At 43.0% G+C, this 21,481-nt stretch overlaps 1 protein-coding gene across 2 annotated transcripts in view; it reads right to left on the bottom strand.

Moving 5' to 3' along the window:
• The window catches only part of LOC135512925 (phospholipid-transporting ATPase IF-like), a 42,967-nt gene that overhangs the window by 20,673 nt on the left and 813 nt on the right, over positions 1-21,481 (bottom strand). For both annotated transcript variants that reach the window (XM_064935449.1, XM_064935450.1), the window contains exons 2-18: positions 15,306-15,422; positions 15,067-15,156; positions 14,610-14,690; positions 14,355-14,462; positions 13,446-13,574; positions 9,877-9,980; positions 9,616-9,663; positions 9,417-9,481; positions 9,204-9,285; positions 8,929-9,079; positions 8,385-8,582; positions 8,129-8,287; positions 7,727-7,905; positions 7,378-7,446; positions 7,207-7,280; positions 6,750-6,853; positions 6,042-6,223 (exon numbers count right to left, since the gene is read on the bottom strand). In XM_064935449.1, coding sequence (XP_064791521.1) covers positions 6,042-6,223; positions 6,750-6,853; positions 7,207-7,280; positions 7,378-7,446; positions 7,727-7,905; positions 8,129-8,287; positions 8,385-8,582; positions 8,929-9,079; positions 9,204-9,285; positions 9,417-9,481; positions 9,616-9,663; positions 9,877-9,980; positions 13,446-13,574; positions 14,355-14,462; positions 14,610-14,690; positions 15,067-15,156; positions 15,306-15,422 — 1,940 coding nt within the window. The remainder of the gene's footprint in view (positions 1-6,041; positions 6,224-6,749; positions 6,854-7,206; positions 7,281-7,377; positions 7,447-7,726; positions 7,906-8,128; positions 8,288-8,384; positions 8,583-8,928; positions 9,080-9,203; positions 9,286-9,416; positions 9,482-9,615; positions 9,664-9,876; positions 9,981-13,445; positions 13,575-14,354; positions 14,463-14,609; positions 14,691-15,066; positions 15,157-15,305; positions 15,423-21,481) is intronic.

Here is a 21,481-nt window from a genome sequence, read left to right on the forward strand (position 1 = left end):
TAGGTAAGCAGCTTGGTTTGAAGAAATCAACTGTGGAAGCAATTATTAGGAAATGGAAGACATACAAGATCATTGATAATCTCCCTCGATCTGGGGCTCCACGCAAGATCTTACCCCGTGGGGTCAAAATGATCACAAGAACGGTGAACAAAAATCCCAGAACCACATGGGGGGACCTAGTGAATGACCTGCAGAGAGCTGGGACCAAAGTAACAAAGCCTACCATCAGTAACACACTACGCCGCCAGGGACTCAAATCCTGCAGTGCCAGACGTGTCCCCCTGCTTAAGCCAGTACATGTTCAGGCCCGTCTGAAGTTTGCTAGAGAGCATTTGGATGATCAAGAAAAAGATTGGGAGAATGTCATATGGTCAGATGAAACCAAAATATAACTTTTTGGTAAAAACTCAACTCATTGTGTTTGGAGGACAAAGAATGCTGAGTTGCATCCAAAGAACACCATACCTACTGTGAAGCATGAGGGTAGAAACTTCATGCTTTGGGGCTGTTTTTCTGCAAAGGGACCAGGACGACTGATCCGTGTAAAGGAAAGAATGAATGGGGCTATGTATTGTGAGATTGTGAGTGAAAACCTCCTTCCATCAGCAAGGGCATTGAAGATGAAACATGGCTGGGTCTTTCAGCATGACAATGATCCCAACACACCGCCCGGGCAACGAAGGATTGTTTTCGTAAGAAGCATTTCAAGGTCCTGGAGTGGCCTGGCCAGTCTCCAGATCTCAACCACATAGAAAATCTTTGGAGGGAGTTGAAAGTCTGTTGTCCAGCAACAGCCCCAAAACATCACTGCTCTAGAGGAGATCTGCATGGAGGAATGGGCCAAAATACCAGCATGTGTGTGAAAACGATGTGAAGACTTACAGAAAGCGTTTGACCTCTGTCAGTGCCAACAAAGGGTATATAACAAAGTATTGAGATAAACTTTTGTTATTGACCAAATACTTATTTTCCACCATAATTTGCAAATAAATTCACACAAAAAAATCCTACAATGTGATTTTCTGTATTTTTTTTCTTCTAATTTTGACTGTCATAATTGAAGTGTACCAATGATGATAATTACAGGCCTCTCATCTTTTTAAGTGGGAGAACCTGCACAATTGGTGGCTGACTAAATACTTTTTTGCCCCACTAACTGCAAAAGGGTTTTCTAATGATCAATTAGCCTTTTTGAAATGATAAACTTGGATTAGCTAACACAACATGCCATTGGAACACAGGAGTGATGGTTGCTGATAATGGGCCTCTGTACGCCTATGTAGTTATTACATTATCCAGCTACAATAGTCATTTACAACAAAAATGTCGACACTGTATTTCTGATAAATTTGATGTCATTTTAAATGGACAAAAAAAGTGTTTTTCTTTGAAAAACAAGGACATTTCTAAGTGACCCCAAACTTTTGAACAGTAGTGTAAGCCTTTTGCTACAACCGCGATAAGATCTGCAAAATGTGTAAGCAACCAATAACATGTTATTTGATTATTCAGCCCTAATGTTGGAAACAAACATCATTATGTTTTCATCCAGAGTCACATTTATTTATTTCCCAAGCTATAGCATACAATATTTTACATATGACAGGTTTTTAAAGGACCAAAGAGTTTGCTTTGTGTTATCATTTTTTTGCCATGGAAAAAATATTGCTATACTGGTATCGTCACAGCCCTAGCTGAGGCATTCCATGTAAGAAATGTAGTAATCAGTGTAGAGGTGAATAGTCGATACTATCCACGTCTACAATACTGGTGTCGTTACAGCCCTATTAAGCACGTTGTTCACAAGCGGCACTACAGTATGAATACAGAGATGACGTTGCGATAGAAATGTTAAAGTTAGGTGGTAAAAGCCAGACTGATTAAGAGGCTAAGAGAGGATGCTTAAGATTGATCATATCCTCAATAATGTAGAGGCTCGTTCCTTTTTTGGGGGTGAGCAGAGTAGCATCCTCTGAGCGAGAAGTTCTATAAGCACCTTGTTCGCCGGAGGGGGAATTAATTAGAGGAGAGAGAAGAGAGGAGACTGGGCTGCGTCACGGGCAGATGGTGTGGTCTGTCTGGGTCTCACTACAGAGCAAGCACACACACACTCAAACGTCAACAGAAGCTCTCCTGGATTGCCACTGACCAAACCCAGACTGCATCTGCTTCACCAACAATTATGAGACAGCCTATAGGGAGGAGGTCAGAGACCTGGCAGTGTGGTGCCAGGACAACAACTTCTCCCTCAACGTAAGCAAGACAAAGGAGCTGATCATGGACTACAGGAAAAGGAGGGCCGAACATGCCCACATTCACATCGACGGGGCTGTAGTGGAGCAGGTCGAGGTGTTTCAAGTTCCTTGGTGTCCTCACCACCAACAAACTATCATGGTACAAACACACCAAGACAGTCGTAAAGAGGGACGGCCAACACCTTTCCCCCTCAGGAGACTTGGCATGGGTCCTCGGATCCTCAAAAAGTTCAACAGCTCTACCACCGAGAGCATGGTTGCATCAATTCCTGGTATGGCAACTGCTCGGCATCCGACTGTAAGGCGCTACACAGAGGGTAGATTGTACTGCCCAGTACATCACTGGGGCCAAGCTTCCTGTCATCTAGGACCAATATACTAGGTGGTGTCAGAGGAAGGCCCCAAAAATTGTCCAAGACTCTAGTCACCCATGTCATACTGTTCTCTTTGCTACAACATGGCAAACGGTACCGGAGCGCCAAGTCTAGGTCCAAAAGGCTCCTTAACAATTTCTACCCCCAAGCCATAACATTGCTGAACAATTAATCAAATGGCCACTGGATTATTTACACTGCTGCTACTTGCTGTTTATTATCTATGCATAGTCACTTTAACCCTACCTACATTACCTTGATTAACCTGTACCCCCGTACATTAACTTGGTACCGTTACCCCCTGTATATAGCTTTGTTATTGTTATTTTATTGCGTTACTTATTATTTTATTACTTTAGTTTATTTAGTAAATAATTTCTTGAACCGCATTGATGGTTAAGGGCAAGTAAGCACTTCACAGTAAGGTCTATTATTTTTATTTAACTAGGCAAGTCAGTTAAGAAATTATTTACTAAATAAGAACAAATTCTTATTTACAATGACTGCCTACACCGGCCAAACTCGGACGACGCTGGGCCAATTATGCGCCGCCCTATAGGACTCCCAATCACGGCCAGTTGTGATACAGTCCGGATTCGAACCAGGTTGTCTGTAGTGACACCTCTAGCACTGAGGTGCAGTGTCTTAGACCACTGCGCCCCTTGGGAGCCCCAAGTCTACACCTGTTGTATTGGGCGCATGTGACAAATAAACTGATTTGATTTTCAGTGTCTCCATGGCCACTGTTGAGCATGTGTGACTGACAGGGAGCTACACCAGTCTGAGGGATTCTATGTAATAAATGTTGTAATCAGCTTAGACATGATTAGTCGCCTTAAGATGTACTCAAAACCAACCCAGATGCAGATGGCAGTTAACCTGTTACATTATTGTTTTATTGGAGCATGCGTACGCCCAATCACATTTTATTTTGACAGGCCCCTTAACACAATCACATAAAAACTAGCTTGAATGTTGGATCCTGATCCTTTCTAGAGATCTGCCTCTAACCAATCTTAACAGAGCCTAGATCCGAAAATTCAGAGCACCATCTCATTCCAGCAGCACGTGTGCAATGTCTTTATGCTCAGCAGCACACTAGGTGACTGACACGTTGCAAGGGCTGCATGCAGAAAGGCATGAGTCATGTTTGATTGGCTAAGTGAATTAGGTTCAGGAGGACTAAGCCCAGCCCCCAGCCCAGGGAGGCTCCTGCTGCATGGAGGTGATGAGTCACAATGATCTGTTAAGGTAAACAATCTGTGGGAAAGGAATAGAGGAGGAAGTGATGTGCCTCTAGTGCCATGTTAAATCATTTTTTGATTCCATTGTATTTCTATTGTGAATTCATGCAGCATATCATTTGACCTCATCAGTGCACTTGTTACAATAATAATCCATATAAAGTACAGTAATGAGTTCAATTAGAGGCATGTGTGAAAGAAAACAACATTGTTGAAATACTATAAGAGACAGCTACTTTGAAATCGAATGAGAGGCTGATTTTGCTCTGTTGGAAGATTTGGCACACACTGCATTTCGCAGAGAGCGCGTATTTAGAGACAGATGGGACTTTTTTTGTAGAAAGTACAGATTGGCTCATCAGATATTGTTTCCCCAAACTAATCTTATAGGATCTTTGTGAGGATTTGAGACCTACTTTAAAATGGCAAACATGACATTCCTGTGCACATCCAAGCGCCATCCACCCTCGTGTTTTTGGCAACTAGCACTTTTCACGCGGTGCTGGCCGATTGGCATCTCACAGCCCTCAATGAGATAATGTTTTGGATGCAATCATCAGCAAAACGAACTGTAACATACAATTTCCATACACTATCGCACAACAAGTTGAAGTCAAGAGGGGTTTCTTTGCCATCAATGGGTTCCTAAATACAAACGGAGAAAGACACAGCACCCACATTGCCATAAAAGCACCATCCCAAAACAAGTGCAACTATGTGAACAGAAACAGCTTCCACTCTTAATGTGCATGTGAGGTTATGTGATGCTGGTCATTTATGAACATTTGAACATCTTGGCCATGTTCTGTTATAATCTCCACCCGGCACAGTCAGAAGGGGACTGGCCACCGCACATATTGCTCTCTCTAATTCTCTTTCTCTCTCGGAGGACCTGAGCCCTAGGACCACGCCCCAGGACTACCTGACATGATGACTCCTTGCTGTCCCCAGTCCACCTGGCCGTGCTGCTGCTCCACTTTCAACTGTTCTGCCTTATTATTATTATTCGACCATGCTGGTCATTTATGAACATTTGAACATCTTGGCCATGTTCTGTTATAATCTCCACCCGGCACAGCCAGAAGAGGATTGGCCACCCCACATAGCCTGGTTCCTCTCTAGGTTTCTTCCTAGGTTTTGGTCTTTCTAGGTTTTGGTCTTTCTAGGCAGTTTTTCCTAGCCACCGTGCTTCTACACCTGCATTGCTTGCTGTTTGGTGTTTTAGGCACTTTGAGATATCAGCTGATGTACAAAGGGCTATATAAATAAATTTGATTTGATGCGCAAAAGACGCTACTGAATATGATGGCACGGTGGCCATGTGATACGCACGACTCAATTCATTCTGCAGAACAGCAATGTTGGCCTATAAGGCTACAGGAGGGGGCTGTTGAGGATGGATGGCTCATTGGTGAGTGTTGCCTACTTATTTGAAGTACACTGACACTAGCACTTCGATTTCAGTCTCAGAGAAAAAAAAAAAATTTCCTGTGGCTTTTTTTGCTTGCAATGCATTTCATGGTACAGCGTTGTATATTACACACAGGCTTTAAAGGGATGATTCTGACCCTTATTGGTTAATTAGGGACATTTAGAAATGCAAATAGCCAAAATCCTGCATGAGCACCGAGGTTAAGAACAATTGGCATTTATATCAATGGTTCTCTCGTACTGGTGTGCGAATTACTTTTTCTAAGCATACGAACATTCTAAATTCCATTAGAAACTGTTCGAAAATACTACTTTCCACGCAATATTGATAAATGATGCCTCAGGTGTGCAAAGCCCTTAGAGACTTAACCAGAAAGACTCACAGCTGTAATCACTGCCAAAGGTGATTCTAACATGTATTGACCCAGGGGTATGAATACTTATGTTAAAACAGATATTTCTGCATTTCAAAAATCTAAAAACATGTTTTCACTTTGTCATTATGGGGTATTATGTGTAGATGGATCAGAAAAAAATTGATTTAATCCATTTTGAATTCAGGCTGTAACAACAAAATAGGGAATCAGCCAAGGGGTGTGAATACTTTCTGAAGGCACTGTATATGTTAAACTCTACTGATCGATTGTTCAAATAGCCCAACCCTTTCAGATAACATTGCTTGGTTTCACAATTAACTAACCCATGACCAGACATACACCACAGTGTTGTTGACATACTTGTCTTCCACCCCAGTGGCTCCCAGCAGCTCCAGGTCCTTCTCTATGAAGCTAAAGACTTCGGCCAGCCTCTCCTCTCTCTGCTGCAGGGCCGTGCGGGCCTTGTGGAGCCGCTGGTCCACCTCCTCATACTCCTCCACACTGAAGTGTCTGCAGGCCACCACCAACGTCCGCAGGCCCTTCTGGAGAGGGGGGACGAAAGAGCGGAAAGAGAAAGAAATTAGAAGCTGTCAGGGACTGGCTCGATATCAAATAACCACACACCTGCCATCAAAAACAATCTCTCAGTAGATCCTGATGTCTAGATAAATTGACTGTTAAGATGCAGGATTTATTGATTTTGGTGGGGGAGTCTGGGGGGAAAGGACCAAAAGTAATCTTTACAGTGCTATATATATACACATTTATTTATTTTATTTATTTATTTTAAATACGCCATCGAGAGCCCACACATGGAAAAATGTGGGGACTTTTTTCAGACAAGTGTGAAATGTATCTCCAATCTTGTGGAATGAAAATGTGGTATGTGAGGGTGTCCATGAGCAACCAAGTACCCATGTGTTAATTTCAGACAGAAAGTGTCCCAGCTGCACTGGTGCGCTCTTCAGTACAGGTATTAAAAGACAGCATTCAGCATAGTAAAAATCTGCTGCACATAAGGGCTGGAAATAGTTCCTAGTCTAATATGATTTGATGTGGTATACTCACCAAGGCAAATTCATCTACATGTACTCTTGTTTTGTTGATTTCTCCACTTGTAGTAAAAGGAAGAATAGCCGACTCCGCTCCCTTTGTAAATAGTACTTTTTCCCCTACAGCAATAGACCAAATATATTGCAAATTAGTTGTTATAATCAGTCTTGGCCGATATGAAATACAGGGAAATTGACTGAAACCACATTACAGGACTAAAATCAAAGGTGGGTAACATCTATCTAATTACATGCCATTTTAGCAGATGCTTTTATTCCAAAGCGATTTACAGTCAGTCATAAGTGCATACATTTTTTTGAGTATAGGTAGTCCCGGGAATCAAATCCACTATCCTGACGTTGCAAGAGCCATGTTCTACCAACTGAGCGACAGAGGACCTCCTGTAATGAAATGCTAATACAACATTTATGAATGAGCCATTCAAGTCTAATATGGAGATAAATCACTATACCTGTGGGTGTCTGTAATATGACACTCATTCTCCTTCTGTTTGCATCAAATTCTAGTACATGGAGTAGTTTAAACCTGTGGGACAAGGAATTACATCACTTGTTATGCACAGTACAGGTTCATAATCTACACAAATGCCATGGAGTCTTCAATCATACAAAATTATACTTACTTTTCTGGCTTTCCAAATGTTTTTATTTCCATAGTTTCTCCGTGGCTACCAATGAAGGTTACCCCCATCCTGCAATTCAATTTGATCATGTGACATTGCTGACCATAAATACTAACATGCAGACTGTTGCCCATACATGATCCTAACTGTAATGCATGGTCAGCTAGGTCTGGAATGTGCTGAACCTTGAAAATCATTTGTCTCAATAAATGTTAATTTGTCTGAGTGCTTGTATGTCCAAAAAGATCTGGGAGACCAGCACTGGTCATATCTATAGATATTCATTTTATTTACCAACACCGTACAAATGGGTTGAACAGCACGTCATGACAGCTATCCTCCTGGGTACCTTTTCGTGGCTTCCACCAGTGCTTTCTCGTCCGGCGAGGAGGCATAGTACTCCATCTGGGAGGAGAAGCCATTAGCGTGGGAGAAGGGATCCCCCAGGCCGTCGCCTGGCTGCTCGTAGCTGATCTGCACTGTGTGACACAGCGACACTGCCTTTAGGAACAGCAACTCCTCCCGACTCTGAGAGGTGATAGACAGAGAGAGACAAAGACAGACATGAGTACAGTACCTAGAGTCATCAAACCACTGATGGGCCAAAGCCAGGAGGATAGTCAATGAACACAAGTATAACACATCGGTAGAAATGCAGACATAACCTGTATATTTCATGAATGGACAGACAGTGAATGGATAAATACTGTCACAAGTCACTTGGGCAATATGTTAGGTTAATGGTGTTTACCAGAGGAGACACAGATCGGTCAGGCGAGTCATCCGTCATTCCCTCAGGTACAAGCTTTCCATTGATTTCCTGATATTTGATACCGTTGATTGAACATTCACGGAACAGCATCTCGTTCTCCGTCAGGGTGCCGGTTTTATCCGTAAATACGTATTCTACCTAGAACAGAAATAAACAGAGGCTGATCATTACACACTCACACAAACTAACTCAGCTATGACGTTGAGACCTACAGCGAAGTGCTTGGTGCCCGTACCTGTCCCAGCTCCTCGTTCAGATCGGATGTGTTGACCTGAGCCATCTGGTCACTCTCCTCGTGATAGAGGTCCAAGTCCCAGCCAATGAAAAACGAGCCCAAGAACTTCTGCATCTCCACAGTGACGTAGAGCGAGATGGGGATGATGAAGTTGTAGAGGACCAGAAATGCCAGGAAATCAGAGATGAACTTCAGGATCTGTCAACAAGGAAGTGGGTGGTAGATGAACACACAACAAATGGCTTGAGACCTCATTGGAAAGCAAACAGAGATTTGAGGAGAGCATCTTTCTTATTGACTGTCAGGGTGAGAGGCACTTTCGCTTATATCCTGTCACAATACGTTGAGTCATACCCACTGCTGCATTTTCAACACCAAGAGATGTTGAAAATGTAATACATCTTCCCACCTCCTTCAACACATTATCCCCCAAAACCACAAACTATTTGCAAGTAACAAGTATCCAAGAATCCTATGAAATTTAAGATCCTCTGTTATAGACCATAACGTATCAGCGTGAATAAAGTCTCAGACAGTGACTGACCTGGCTGCTGTTCCTCTCCTGCTCAGTCTTCTGGTTGTAGAAGGGCTCGTCCCATTTGTTCTCAGCCTGCCAGGCGTACTTCAGGATGGTGCTGAGGATCGCCTCAAACAGCAGGATGCCCAGGTATATGAGCAGAAAGGTGTTCATGGACCTGAGGGAAAAACAGCAAAGATACACACTGTCTGGTGTACATAGAGATGAACCTGAAACCCGAGAAGAGGAAACTCAGAAGTGTTCAGAGTTGTTTTCGAGATGCAAAATGTCCTAATGCGCACTTCTCCACTGCAGAGCGCTTCTGGGATTTGCACTTGTAGTTCAGGGCCATCTTGGACTCCATCCCAGTGTAAACTGCCACACCTGCAAATCAAGAGTGGAACTCTACTGAACCCTGCATAGACAACAACCAACTGGGAAACTGAGTTCAACAGAGGATAACTGAGGACAGACAACAATTTGGATGGCAACAATGAGAGCCAGAAGCAACTTACCAAAAATTTCTTTGGTATTTTTTAGTCTTGCTCCCCGAAGCAGTAGGTTTTCTGGTCCAAGGGGTCTAATGACACAGAGACAAATAGTGAATGATACAACAGAATAACTTGTTTTTTCCCAACAGAAAATAGAAACAATGTGCCATTCCACCCATGCAACCCAGATAAAAACTAGAATTGGCGAATTTTGCAATCTCACCTTACAATCTCTTCTCCTTGTTGTGTTACTGTTATTCGCCCGACAAACCTGAAAGTATAAGCATTTCTGCTGAGTGGGGTGAGTAACAGAGAAACTGCAACACCAACAGTCCTGTCATTCAACCCTAAAAAAAGACCTCCATTCCGGCCAGTAGAAATGTGAATGTGAGAAATAATAAATATTCCTGTTCAGTTCCGGGGTCAGTGAAAGAAGAGCTCAGCGTTCTGACTGGCGATTGAGCGCAGGGTGACTGTACCGTACCTGTACAGATCAGCATCTGGCTGCTGACACTCCAGCACAGCATGTAGGGCCTCCAGCCTGGACACCGACTGAGACACCAACGTCTCCGGCACAGAGTAGTGAGTCTACAGGACCACAGAGAGTGTAAGGATACAATCAAGGAGAGGGACAAATATATCACTTTTTATAGAATAGAAGTATACTTTTTACAGTGAGACAGTAAGCCTTAAAAGCAAAGAAATAGCAGTGTACATTATAATGATTTAGAAAGGAATGCATCCCTTACAGCACCAGCCTTTGTCTACTGGTGAACAGGTTAAAGAGGCCACGAGAATTGTTAGGTTTACATTTATAATTGAATCACTGAATCACTGACTGCTTGAGAGGCAAAATCCAATCTGGTGCTAAAACCCCCTCAGTGAGAAAGCGATTCCATCCCCCATTGCATTCTAATGTCATTATTGCAAATAGCCATGACTTACTTCCGGCGCCGACAAAGATAGCTGCCTCGCTTCGCGTTCCTAGGAAACTATGCAGTTTTGTTTTTTTTACGAGTTATTTCTTACATTAGTACCCCAGGTCATCTTAGGTTTCATTACATACAGACGAGAAGAACTACTGAATAGAAGATCAGCGTCAACTCACCATCAGTACGACCAAGAATATGACTTTCGCGAAGCGGATCCTGTGTTCTGCCTTTCACCCAGGACAAAGGAATGGATCCCAGCCGGCGACCCAAAAAAAAACGACTCCGTAAAAGAGGGAAACGAGGCGTTCTTCTGGTCAGACTCCGGAGACGGGCACATCGTGCACCACTCCCTAGCATTCTTCTCGCCAATGTCCAGTCTCTTGACAACAAGGTTGATGAAATCCGAGCAAGGGTAGCATTCCAGAGGGACATCAGAGACTAACGTTCTTTGCTTCACGGAAACATGGCTCACTGGAGAGACGCTATCGGAGTCGGTGCAGCCAGCGGGTTTCTCCACGCATCGCGCCGACAGAAACAAACATCTTTCTGGTAAGAAGAGGGGCGGGGGCGTATGCCTTATGGCTAACGAGACGTGGTGTGATCACAGAAACATACAGGAACTCAAATCCTTCTGTTCACCGGATTTAGAATTCCTCACAATCAAATGTCGACCGCATTATCTACCAAGAGAATTCTCTTCGATTATAATCACAGCTGTATATATTCCCCCCCCAAGCAGACACATCGATGGCTCTGAACAAACTTTATTTGACTCTTTGCAAACTGGAATCCATACATCCTGAGGCTGCATTCATTGTAGCTGGGGATTTTAACAAGGCTAATCTGAAAACAAGACTCCCTAAATTGTATCAGCATATTGATTGCGCAACCAGGGCTGGCATAACCTTGGATCATTGTTATTCTAACTTCCGCGACGCATATAAGGCCCTGCCCCGCCCTCCTTTCGGAAAAGCTGACCACGACTCCATTTTGCTGATCCCTGCCTACAGACAGAAACTAAAAACAAGAAGCTCCCACGCTGAGGTCTGTCCAACGCTGGTCCAACCAAGCTGATTCCACACTCCAAGACTGCTTCCATCACGTGGACTGGGATATGTTTCGTATTGCGTCAGACAACAACATTGACGAATACGCTGATTCGGTGTGCGAGTTCATTAGAACGTGCGTTGAAGATGTCGTTCCCACAGCAATGATTAAAACATTCCCAAACCAGAAACCGTGGATTGATGGCAGCATTCGCGTGAAACTGAAAGCGCGAACCACTGCTTTTAACCAGGGCAAGGTGACTGGTAACATGACCAAATACAAACAGCGCAGCTATTCCCTCCGCAAGGCTATCAAACAAGCTAAGCGTCAGTATAGAGACAAAGTAGAATCTCAATTCAACGGCTCAGACACAAGAGGTATGTGGCAGGGTCTACAGTCAATCACGGACTACAAAAAGAAACCCAGCCCAGTCACGGACCAGGATGTCTTGCTCCCAGGCAGACTAAATAACGTTTTTGCCCGCTTTGAGGACAATACAGTGCCACTGACACGGCCTGCAATGAAAACATGCGGACTCTCCTTCACTGCAGCCGAGGTGAGTAAAACATTTAAACGTGTTAACCCTCGCAAGGCTGCAGGCCCAGACGGCATCTCCAGCCGCGCCCTCAGAGCATGCGCAGACCAGCTGGCTGGTGTGTTTACGGACATATTCAATCAATACCTATACCAGTCTGCTGTTCCCACATGCTTCAAGAGGGCCACCATTGTTCCTGTTCCCAAGAAAGCTAAGGGAACTGAGCTGAACGACTACCGCCCCGTAGCACTCACTTCCGTCATCATGAAGTGCTTTGAGAGACTAGTCAAGGACCATATCACCTCCACCCTAGACCCACTCCGATTTGCTTACCGCCCAAACAGGTCCACAGACGATGCAATCTCAACCACACTGCCCTAACCCATCTGGACAAGAGGAATACCTATGTGAGAATGATGTTCATCGACTACAGCTCGGCATTTAACACCATAGTACCCTCCAAGCTCTTCATCAAGCTCGAGACCAACTGGGTACTGGACTTCCTGACGGGCCGCCCCCAGATGGTGAGGGTAGGAAACAACATCTCGACCCCGCTGATCCTCAACACTGGGGCCCCACAAGGGTGCGTTCTGAGCACTCTCCTGTACTCCCTGTTCATAAAGATCATCAAGGACAACAACCACCCGAGCCACTGCCTGTTCACCCCGCTATCATCCAGAAGGCGAGGTCAGTACAGGTGCATCAAAGCTGGGACCGAGAGACTGAAAAACAGCTTGTATCTCAAGGCCATCAGACTGTTAAACAGCAACCACTAACATTGAGTGGCTGCTGCCAACACACTGACTCAACTCCAGCCACTTTAATAATGGGAATTGATGGGAAATGTAAAATATATCACTAGCCACTTTAAACAATGCTACCTAATATAATGTTTATATACCCTACATTATTCATCTCATATGTATACGTATATACTGTACTCTATATCATCTACTGCATCCTTATGTAATACATGTATCACTAGCCACTTTAACTATGCCACTTTGTTTACATACTCATCTCATATGTATATACTGTACTCGATACCATCTACTGTATCTTGCCTATGCTGCTCTGTACCATCACTCATTCATATATCTTTATGTACATATTCTTTATCCCCTTACACTTGTGTATAAGACAGTAGTTTTGGAATTGTTAGTTAGGTTACTTGTTGGTTATTACTGCATTGTCAGAACTAGAAGCACAAGCATTTCGCTACACTCGCATTAACATCTGCTAACCATGTGTATGTGACAAATAAAAATTTGATTTGATTTGAAATACAAGTAGCTGGAACTGAAGGCTGATGACAGAGAGGCTGCACACGAAAAAAACTGACAAAAAATACATTTCACAAAATTTAAAAAAATTGATTAAAAAAACTTATTTGGGACAAGCATTTTGATTAGAAGCAGATAATTAGATATATTGCCTCAGGCAAAAACATGAGATGTCTCAGACTGCACAAGTGCTATCATGGAGGGGCTCAGAGAGAGAAAGAAAGTGAGAGTGGGGACAGAAGATTAAAAGCCCAACCTTTAGATTAGTCTCTCCGTCCAGGCTGGTGGTGGTGATGTGACATGTCCCCTCAGCTCGGTCTGATGATAAGAGGACCAGGTCCACTGGGAACGTCTCATCTTTGGCCACCCGGACTATGTCCCCCACCTGAGCAGACAGCACAGACAGACATGTCACAACAGATTAATGAGGAGCAAAACTCTCCCATGATATCCACGACCTCAGAATCCAATATTTTCTGAAGACTAGACAGTCTAGTTCAATAGTGAATGCCACCATGCACGGTTTTAAAAAGAGAAAACATTTCCCCATGTGAAAACTGCCACATTGCATCTGCAGAACTGTGAAAGAAAAACAAACTAAAAGAGCACTTGAAATCACATATTATTCTGGCAGTTTAAAGCTAGAATACTTAATGGTGAAACTGCCACGCCCATTTGAGATATTACAACAAAGAAGATCCTGCAAACAAACAGTTTTTCCCCTCAGACATCACTGCCCGTGCTATACAAGAGCACAATATGTACTGGGGTGTTTGCCGTACTGCAGATTCCATCTTTAATGTGTGATTTATTTTACCTTGTGAATTATTAGAGTACATGAATGGAGAGTGCTGATATTTAACATTGGCTAGCCATCTCTAACATTTGTTAATTGGGAACAAATCATCTTATTCAATAACTACCCAGTGAAGACATTTCACACGGAATAGTGACTAACAACATTTAAACAAAGAATGTAACGCCTAAGACTGTGGGTGGTACATTGGTTTTACATTCCTGGCTTTCTGACAAATCTTTAACACAGTAGTACAAAGCACCAGCCAAAGGTGGGAGTTACATGAAATGTAGCCGTTTTGTCTGAAATGTGGGTGTAGGGTATGCTAAGTGTTAAGGCAGGACTCATTATGACACCACGGTGACTCACTCGGATGTTCTTTGAGCGGGTCTGCACGAGGCTGCCACTGCGCACCACAAACACAGGTGCCCCGTTCACCTCGTTGTCCGCCTTGTGCCTCAGCCAGTCCTCATAGCCCTGAGTGATGGTGGAAGGGATGAGATTTAACCATCTAGACATTCTGACATCCAGACAAACTACAGTATGTTTGATAAGTAACCACATTCAATTTCTCGGATCTACTGTTGATAAGAAAAGAGGAATTAAACCTGTTACTGCTCTCACCTGTTTGATGGCAGTTACTGTGATGACAAAGAACAGAGGAAGTCCGCTGGTAACAGGGGAAGTGGGGGTGTCTATCATTAGCTGCAAAATAAAGAGATTATGTCAAAGGAGAAAACAGTTGGCAATAGTGTTATTTCCTAATTTAACATAAAAGCACACTGGCCATTCGTAAGCTGAAGCCATTCTTATTGCAGAAAATGCTTCATGAATATTTACTAAGTATAACGAAACAACAAATTTAGAATTGGACACAGTGGCGGCCACAGAAAGCAGAAACCAAAGTGTGGCTTCTAAGAGTAGCCCGATGAATACCGAAGGTTAGCTGTTAGGGACCTCCGGGCACAGTATGCTCAAGTGCACACAGCAATAATTTTAGCACAATATTTAGTAAGAGTATAGTATTTAGGCCAGTAACAGTTATAAATATGGTAGACGGGGTGCTGAGGCAAGCCCTTACCTGAACCAGGAATATGATGAGAAAATAAAAATTGGCTATTCTTCTAAACTGTTCAAACAGGTTTTTGGGAACAAAATTCCAAACGGTGTACTAAAGCGGGGATTGGGGGCCGGAAGGGGAGGAAAGAACAAGAACATCAAAGTGTGAGTTGTTTGGCACTGAAATAAAATGGTTGCGTAACTTGAACATTTGTTGTTGCTCTTGACACAAAACCTAGGTGTTCAACACCACTGCCTTACCTTGGATGATATGATTCTGTTGTCTGCAAACCGCTGAGGGACATAATGGCCATGTTGAGGGAAGCGGTTTGCGATGTAAACCGTTCTGGTGTCACTTTGATGGGGAGGGTCAAAGCCCTGGAGGAGAGAGAGAGCGGAGGGGCTAAGGAACAGGTCAAACTTCTACCACTCATTCAGAACCAATATGGGCAACTTTTATCTAGAGACTGGTCAGAAAAATTATACAATGTTTTTCAATAGTTAGGGTGTTCACACTTTGTCCCTTTCAGACAATCTTTGTGAACTTAGTGCGGTTTGCTTTATTTTTTGTGCAGTGTGAACACTAAATGAACTCAGACCAGTCAAAAAAGAGCCTCAGAAGTGAGACCATCAAGTGGTGGTTTGAGTTCAGTGTGCTTGAATTCCGTGGTCCGTTTCCCTTTTTTAAAGCAATGTGAACACAAAGCTCCCCAGGTTCCATTGTCATTCTTCCCATACCACACACTAGACTACTGCAACACTGTTCCCCTGCTTAAAACTCTCACATTGGTGCCACAAGACAGAGAAGATGTGCAGTTTCCTGGGAAAAAAGGGTGTGCTATTTTGGGGTAGGCCTATAATTGTCAAGGATGCACAGAAATTCTAAAATATGTTTTTAAATTCAGAATATTTGTTTGCAATATGTGATCTATAAGCTAAGAGAGCTTCATAAGCCGTTTTTTTTCAATTGTGTGGTTTGAATAGTGTGAGAAGACACCAACATACTTGGTGAGAATCACAACATAGGGTACAAAATATATTCTAGGGGCAGTAGCCTACATTGGGTGTGCAATTTTCAATTACAGTATTATTTCATCTGCAGTTTTCTGCTATTTATTCTGTTAACAATATTTACATGTTAATAGTATCTTCTGATTACAATTATTATGGATCATCTTTTAAAGCTGCAATATATAACTTCTTTGGTGACCTGACCAAATTCGCATATAAATGAAAGTTATAGATCTGTCATTCTCATTGAAAACAAGTCTACGCGGCAGATCTGTTCTATGCAATATTTCTATGCCTCCCAGGCTGAAAATACAATATTTTTGGTTATGGGAAAGATATTTCACAGGGGTTTAGATGGTATAATGATTATCTACACTATACTTGCTTGGTCAGAAACTGAAATTAGGCAAACTATTAGAATTTTAGCAACCAGGAAATGGCGGTGCCAAAGTTCATCTAACTAAATGCCATCTATTATCTTCCTAAATGTAAGTAGGTACATCTAGCTCTCCAGAGTGCATGGAGTGAATATTGGAAAAAGATCTTGGGTCCTTTCTAAATATAGCAATGTGAATGTGAAGAGGACTAACACATTGATTGCAAACACTATTTTGCACCCTGATTATCTGTCAGAAAAACACTTAGGCTAGATTATTATAGCCTGGATATAGCCTGCAGCCAGAGACCAAGCACTGTACTGAACAGAATATGTTAAACCAAATTAGCCTATTTAAGTCTATGACACTTCTCTAGTGGGCTGGTCAATAACCCCCTTTTCGTGGTATCAAATTGTTAGTATTTACTATCTTGTCTCATCGCTACAACTCCCATACAGGCTCGGGAGAGACGAAGGTCGAAAGCCATGCATCCTCCGAAACACAACCCAACCAAGCCGCACTGCTTCTTAACACAGCACGCATTCAACCCGGAAGCCAGCCACATCAGTGTCAGAGGAAACACCGTGCACCCAGCGACATGGTTAGCGTGCACTGCGCCCGGCCCGCCACAGGAGTCGCTAGTGCGCGATGAGACAAGGATATCGCTAACAGCCAAACCCTCCCTAACCCGGGCGACGCTAGGCCAATTGTGCTTCGCCCCTTGGACCTGTCAGTAGCGGCCGGCTGCGATAGAGCCTGGGTGCGAACCCAGAGTCTCTGGTGGCACAGCTAGCACTGCGATATAGTGCCCTAGACCACTGAGCCACCCGGGAGGCCCAAACTCTAGAATACTAATCCTAGAATGCTATAGGCTGGCCCTATCTTAAAATTACATTTCTGTACACAATGTTCAAGGGGGGCGGCAGGTAGCCTAGTGGTTAGAGCATTGGGCTAGTAACTGAAAGGTTGCTAGATCGAATCACCGAGCTAACAAGGTAAAACTCTGTCGTATAGGCTGGTGCTTACGGACTCCTTGCCTGCACTGTGTGAGAATGAGTTGGCCACGTCACTGAGGCCAGACAGCAACACATGTATTCAATTACCGTCACAGCCTGCCCTCCTCAATGGGCTTTGTGTTTGCACAACACTCTTACACACACACCATCTTGGTCATGTTCACTGCACCCAGGCAAAAGCTCTCATCTCATGATCTGCCTCTGCTGTTAACCCCCAAGCACATTTAAAAGTACAGTCTTTGTCCTCCTTGGTGAGCAAACATCTGTTACCATAGGTGATGTATACAGTATGTGCTGCTGTCTAGAATTTTAGAGGGAGTGAGCTGACAATGTCACAGAGAGTTATATTTTTCACCAGGCAGGCATGTTGAGAGAGTTTCTGGAAATTATTGTGTGACCACTAAGCAGTATTCTGAGAGACAAGTGTCAATATGGCTGTCTGGGCCAGGGAATTACTAACTCATTGCATACAGTAACTCCTTGTTCTGCGAAAAATTTAAAGTTTGGACACACCTACTCATTCAAGGGTTTTTCTATATTTTCTACATCGTAGAATAATAGTGAAGACATCAAAACTACGAAATAACACATTTGGAATCATGTAGTAACCAAAACAGTGGTAAACAAAATGTATTTAGTATAGTTAGGTTTGCCTACTACCTGTGACAAGCTACAACTTCAATGAAATGCATTTTGTCACCTGGTCTGACATGACCCTCCTATGCCTAGAAAGAAATATCAAGTTAATTCATGCGCTAACAAAGCCTGCAACTACCAGCATGAAGGAAACCCAGAGCCCAGCTACATGGAGGGGATAATGAATGAGGAGCTGTAATAATTCTAAATAACAAACCACAACATGAAGAAGCTCATTAAAAACTAATGGCAACTTAATAAGATGTCAAATTGCACACTTTCTCTCCCTCTGCAATGCTCAAGGCTGCCTTGAGACGTATGTAAACCACAGGTTGTTTCACACAGTGTTGTAAGATACGGTTTCCTTTGCACATTTCAGTATGCTCTGAGTTGAGCAGTCAGTAAACCGACACTCCTATGGTAGCATTCTCATCAAGGCTTTCGACTCTGTCAATCACCACATCCTCATCGGCAGACTCGACAGCCTTGGTTTCTCAAATGATTGCCTCGCCTGGTTCAAATTCTTGGACCGACTCTCTTCTCTGTATACATCAATGAGGTCGCTCTTACTGCTGGTGAGTCTCTGATCCACCTCTACGCAGACGACACCATTCTGTATACTTCTGGCCCTTCTTTGGACACTGTTAACAACCCTCCAGGCAAGCTTCAATGCCATACAACTCTCCTTCCGTGGCCTCCAATTGCTCTTAAATACAAGTAAAACTAAATGCATGCTCTTCAACCGATCGCTACCCGCACCTGCCTGCCTGTCCAACATCACTACTCTGGACGGCTCTGACTTAGAATACGTGGACAACTACAAATACTTAGGTGTCTGGTTAGACTGTAAACTCTCCTTCCAGATCCATATCAAACCTCTCCAATCCAAAGTTAAATCTAGAATTGGCTTCCTATTTCGCAACAAAGCATCCTTCACTCATGCTGCCAAACATACCCTTGTAAAACTGATCATCCTACCAATCCTCGACTTTGGCGATGTCATTTACAAAATAGCCTCCAATATCCTACTCAACAAATTGGATGCAGTCTATCACAGAGCAATCCGTTTGGTCACCAAAGCCCCATATACTACCCACCATTGCGACCTGTACGCTCTCGTTGGCTGGCCCTCGCTTCATACTCGTCGCCAAACCCACTGGCTCCATGTCATCTACAAGTCCCTGCTAGGTAAAGTCCCCCCTTATCTCAGCTTGCTGGTCACCATAGCATCTCCCACCTGTGGCACACGCTCCAGTAGGTATATCTCTCTAGTCACCCCCAAAACCAATTCCTTCTTTGGCCGCCTCTCCTTCCAGTTCTCTGCTGCCAATGACTGGAAAAAACTACACAAATCTCTGAAACTGGAAACACTTATCTCCCTCACTAGCTTTAAGCACCAACTGTCAGAGCAGCTCACAGATTACTGCACCTGTACATAGCCCACCTATATTTTAGCCCAAACAACTACCTCTTTCCCTACTGTATTTAATTTTATTTATTTTGCTCCTTTGCACCCCATTATTTTTATTTCTACTTTGCACATTCTTCCATTGCAAATCTACCATTCCAGTCTTTTACTTGCTATATTATATTTACTTTGCCACCATGGCAAAAAAAGGCCTTTACCTCCCTTATCTCACCTCATTTGCTCACATCGTATATAGACTTGTTGATACTGAATTATTGACTGTATGTTTCTTTTACTCCATGTGTAACTCGGTGTCGTTGTATGTGTCGAACTGCTTTGCTTTATCTTGGCCAGGTCGCAATTGTAAATGAGAACTTGTTCTCAACTTGCCTACCTGGTTAAATAAAGGTGAAATAAATAAATAAAAACTGACTGTTTTACTTCTGTTGACACCAAAACAAAGCGGATAATTGGTTACTGCATTTGAAAATCTTTCAAATCTGACATAGGTTACAATCTCAATTACATAAATATTTTCTCAAGTAAAAACAAATCCCTCACACAGTTGTACCCCCAGGTAGTCATCATATAATGTAGGTTTCTAGGTCCTGGAAAATATCAAACTTGAAATGGCTACTGTTGCTCTCTGCACTACCATTACTCATCGATATACCCTAACTTATAGATGGCTCTCATGATGAAAAACAACCTTCTGATAAAATAAAATGTCTTTCACATCCTGGGGCTCAGTCTGATGGCACAGCTGTGAGTGGCACCCCATCAGTGTGAAGCTAATGAAGTGAGGACTGGGATTGAGTGTGGTGCAGGTAACAGCAGCTGGGATGGGATAGGATTGGCCATCCCCCTCCCCCCTGGCCATAATATCCAAATCTATAGCTCCAAAAGGTCAGCTCAGACTGGGCATTCCCTGCCACGTTCCCATTTAGCAAGAAAATTACCTCATGTCATTTTATTCCGATATACAGTGGTTTAGGCTGGTTGGTGTAGCCTGAGCATTCTATGATTACTTTTCATTGAATGGGCTGAAGGTTATGTTCCGTGGTGTATTATATCAGCATTACCAAACCCTGGTCCTTGAGTAAACCCAATAGTATACATTTTTACTGTAACCTTGGACAAGCACATTTGGTTCAACTAGTCATCAAGCCCTTGATGAGCTGAATGAGGAATGTTGTTCCAGGGCTACAAAAAAAGGTGTACTGTTGGATGTTCTAAAGGACTGGAGTTGGAAAACACTTATATCAATGAAATCACTCATATCTACTCCCCTCAGCCGCTTGTTTTTCCTGAAAGCAAACATTCACATGAGATCAAGGTCACTGCGCAGTCACTTGCATTATAATCTTCTCAAATTCTGTATTCATTAAGAACTGTAAGCTAAGCAGTTGTCTGAATTCCACTTACTGCGGGTGGCAGACAGTATGTTAGTATACGTTAGTCCATAAGTGACTACTAGGGCTAGGTCATCAAGCGGGCTGATTTTTTAGTTCTGCACCACAACTAAAAAAAGCATTCATTCATTATTCATGACAAAAAGGGGAGAGTTGGTTTTGATTGTTTCTGTACACTAGCTATGTATTTAACTATTGAGTTTAGGGTCAATTCAGGACGTTTAATTGAAATTCAATGAATTTCTGAAAAATGCTAAATGAAGACTCGGTTAGTGCCACATTAATACAAATTTCAATTAATCCATAGAACTGATTAAAATTCATCTTGAATTGGATATTCACCCTGATTCATTGAGAGAAAATAGTAGATGTTCTAGCTAGCCGTAGCCTTCTAGAATCTGATTTAGTTAGCTAATGCTGCTGTAGACAATTAGGTAGCTAGGCGTTGAGGCTAAGATTTAGGCAAACTTCGTGATACAACGGCAATGCTGGGCTAGTTCTAAACATATACCTGCGTGTCTGGCTTTTCAATGCAGCGGCTAAAATGAATGTCTTCCTAGTTTGTTAGTAGGAAGTT

The sequence above is a fragment of the Oncorhynchus masou genome, chromosome 24 (genome assembly GCF_036934945.1).
Source record: "Oncorhynchus masou masou isolate Uvic2021 chromosome 24, UVic_Omas_1.1, whole genome shotgun sequence".
Classification (NCBI taxonomy): Eukaryota; Metazoa; Chordata; class Actinopteri; order Salmoniformes; family Salmonidae; genus Oncorhynchus; species Oncorhynchus masou.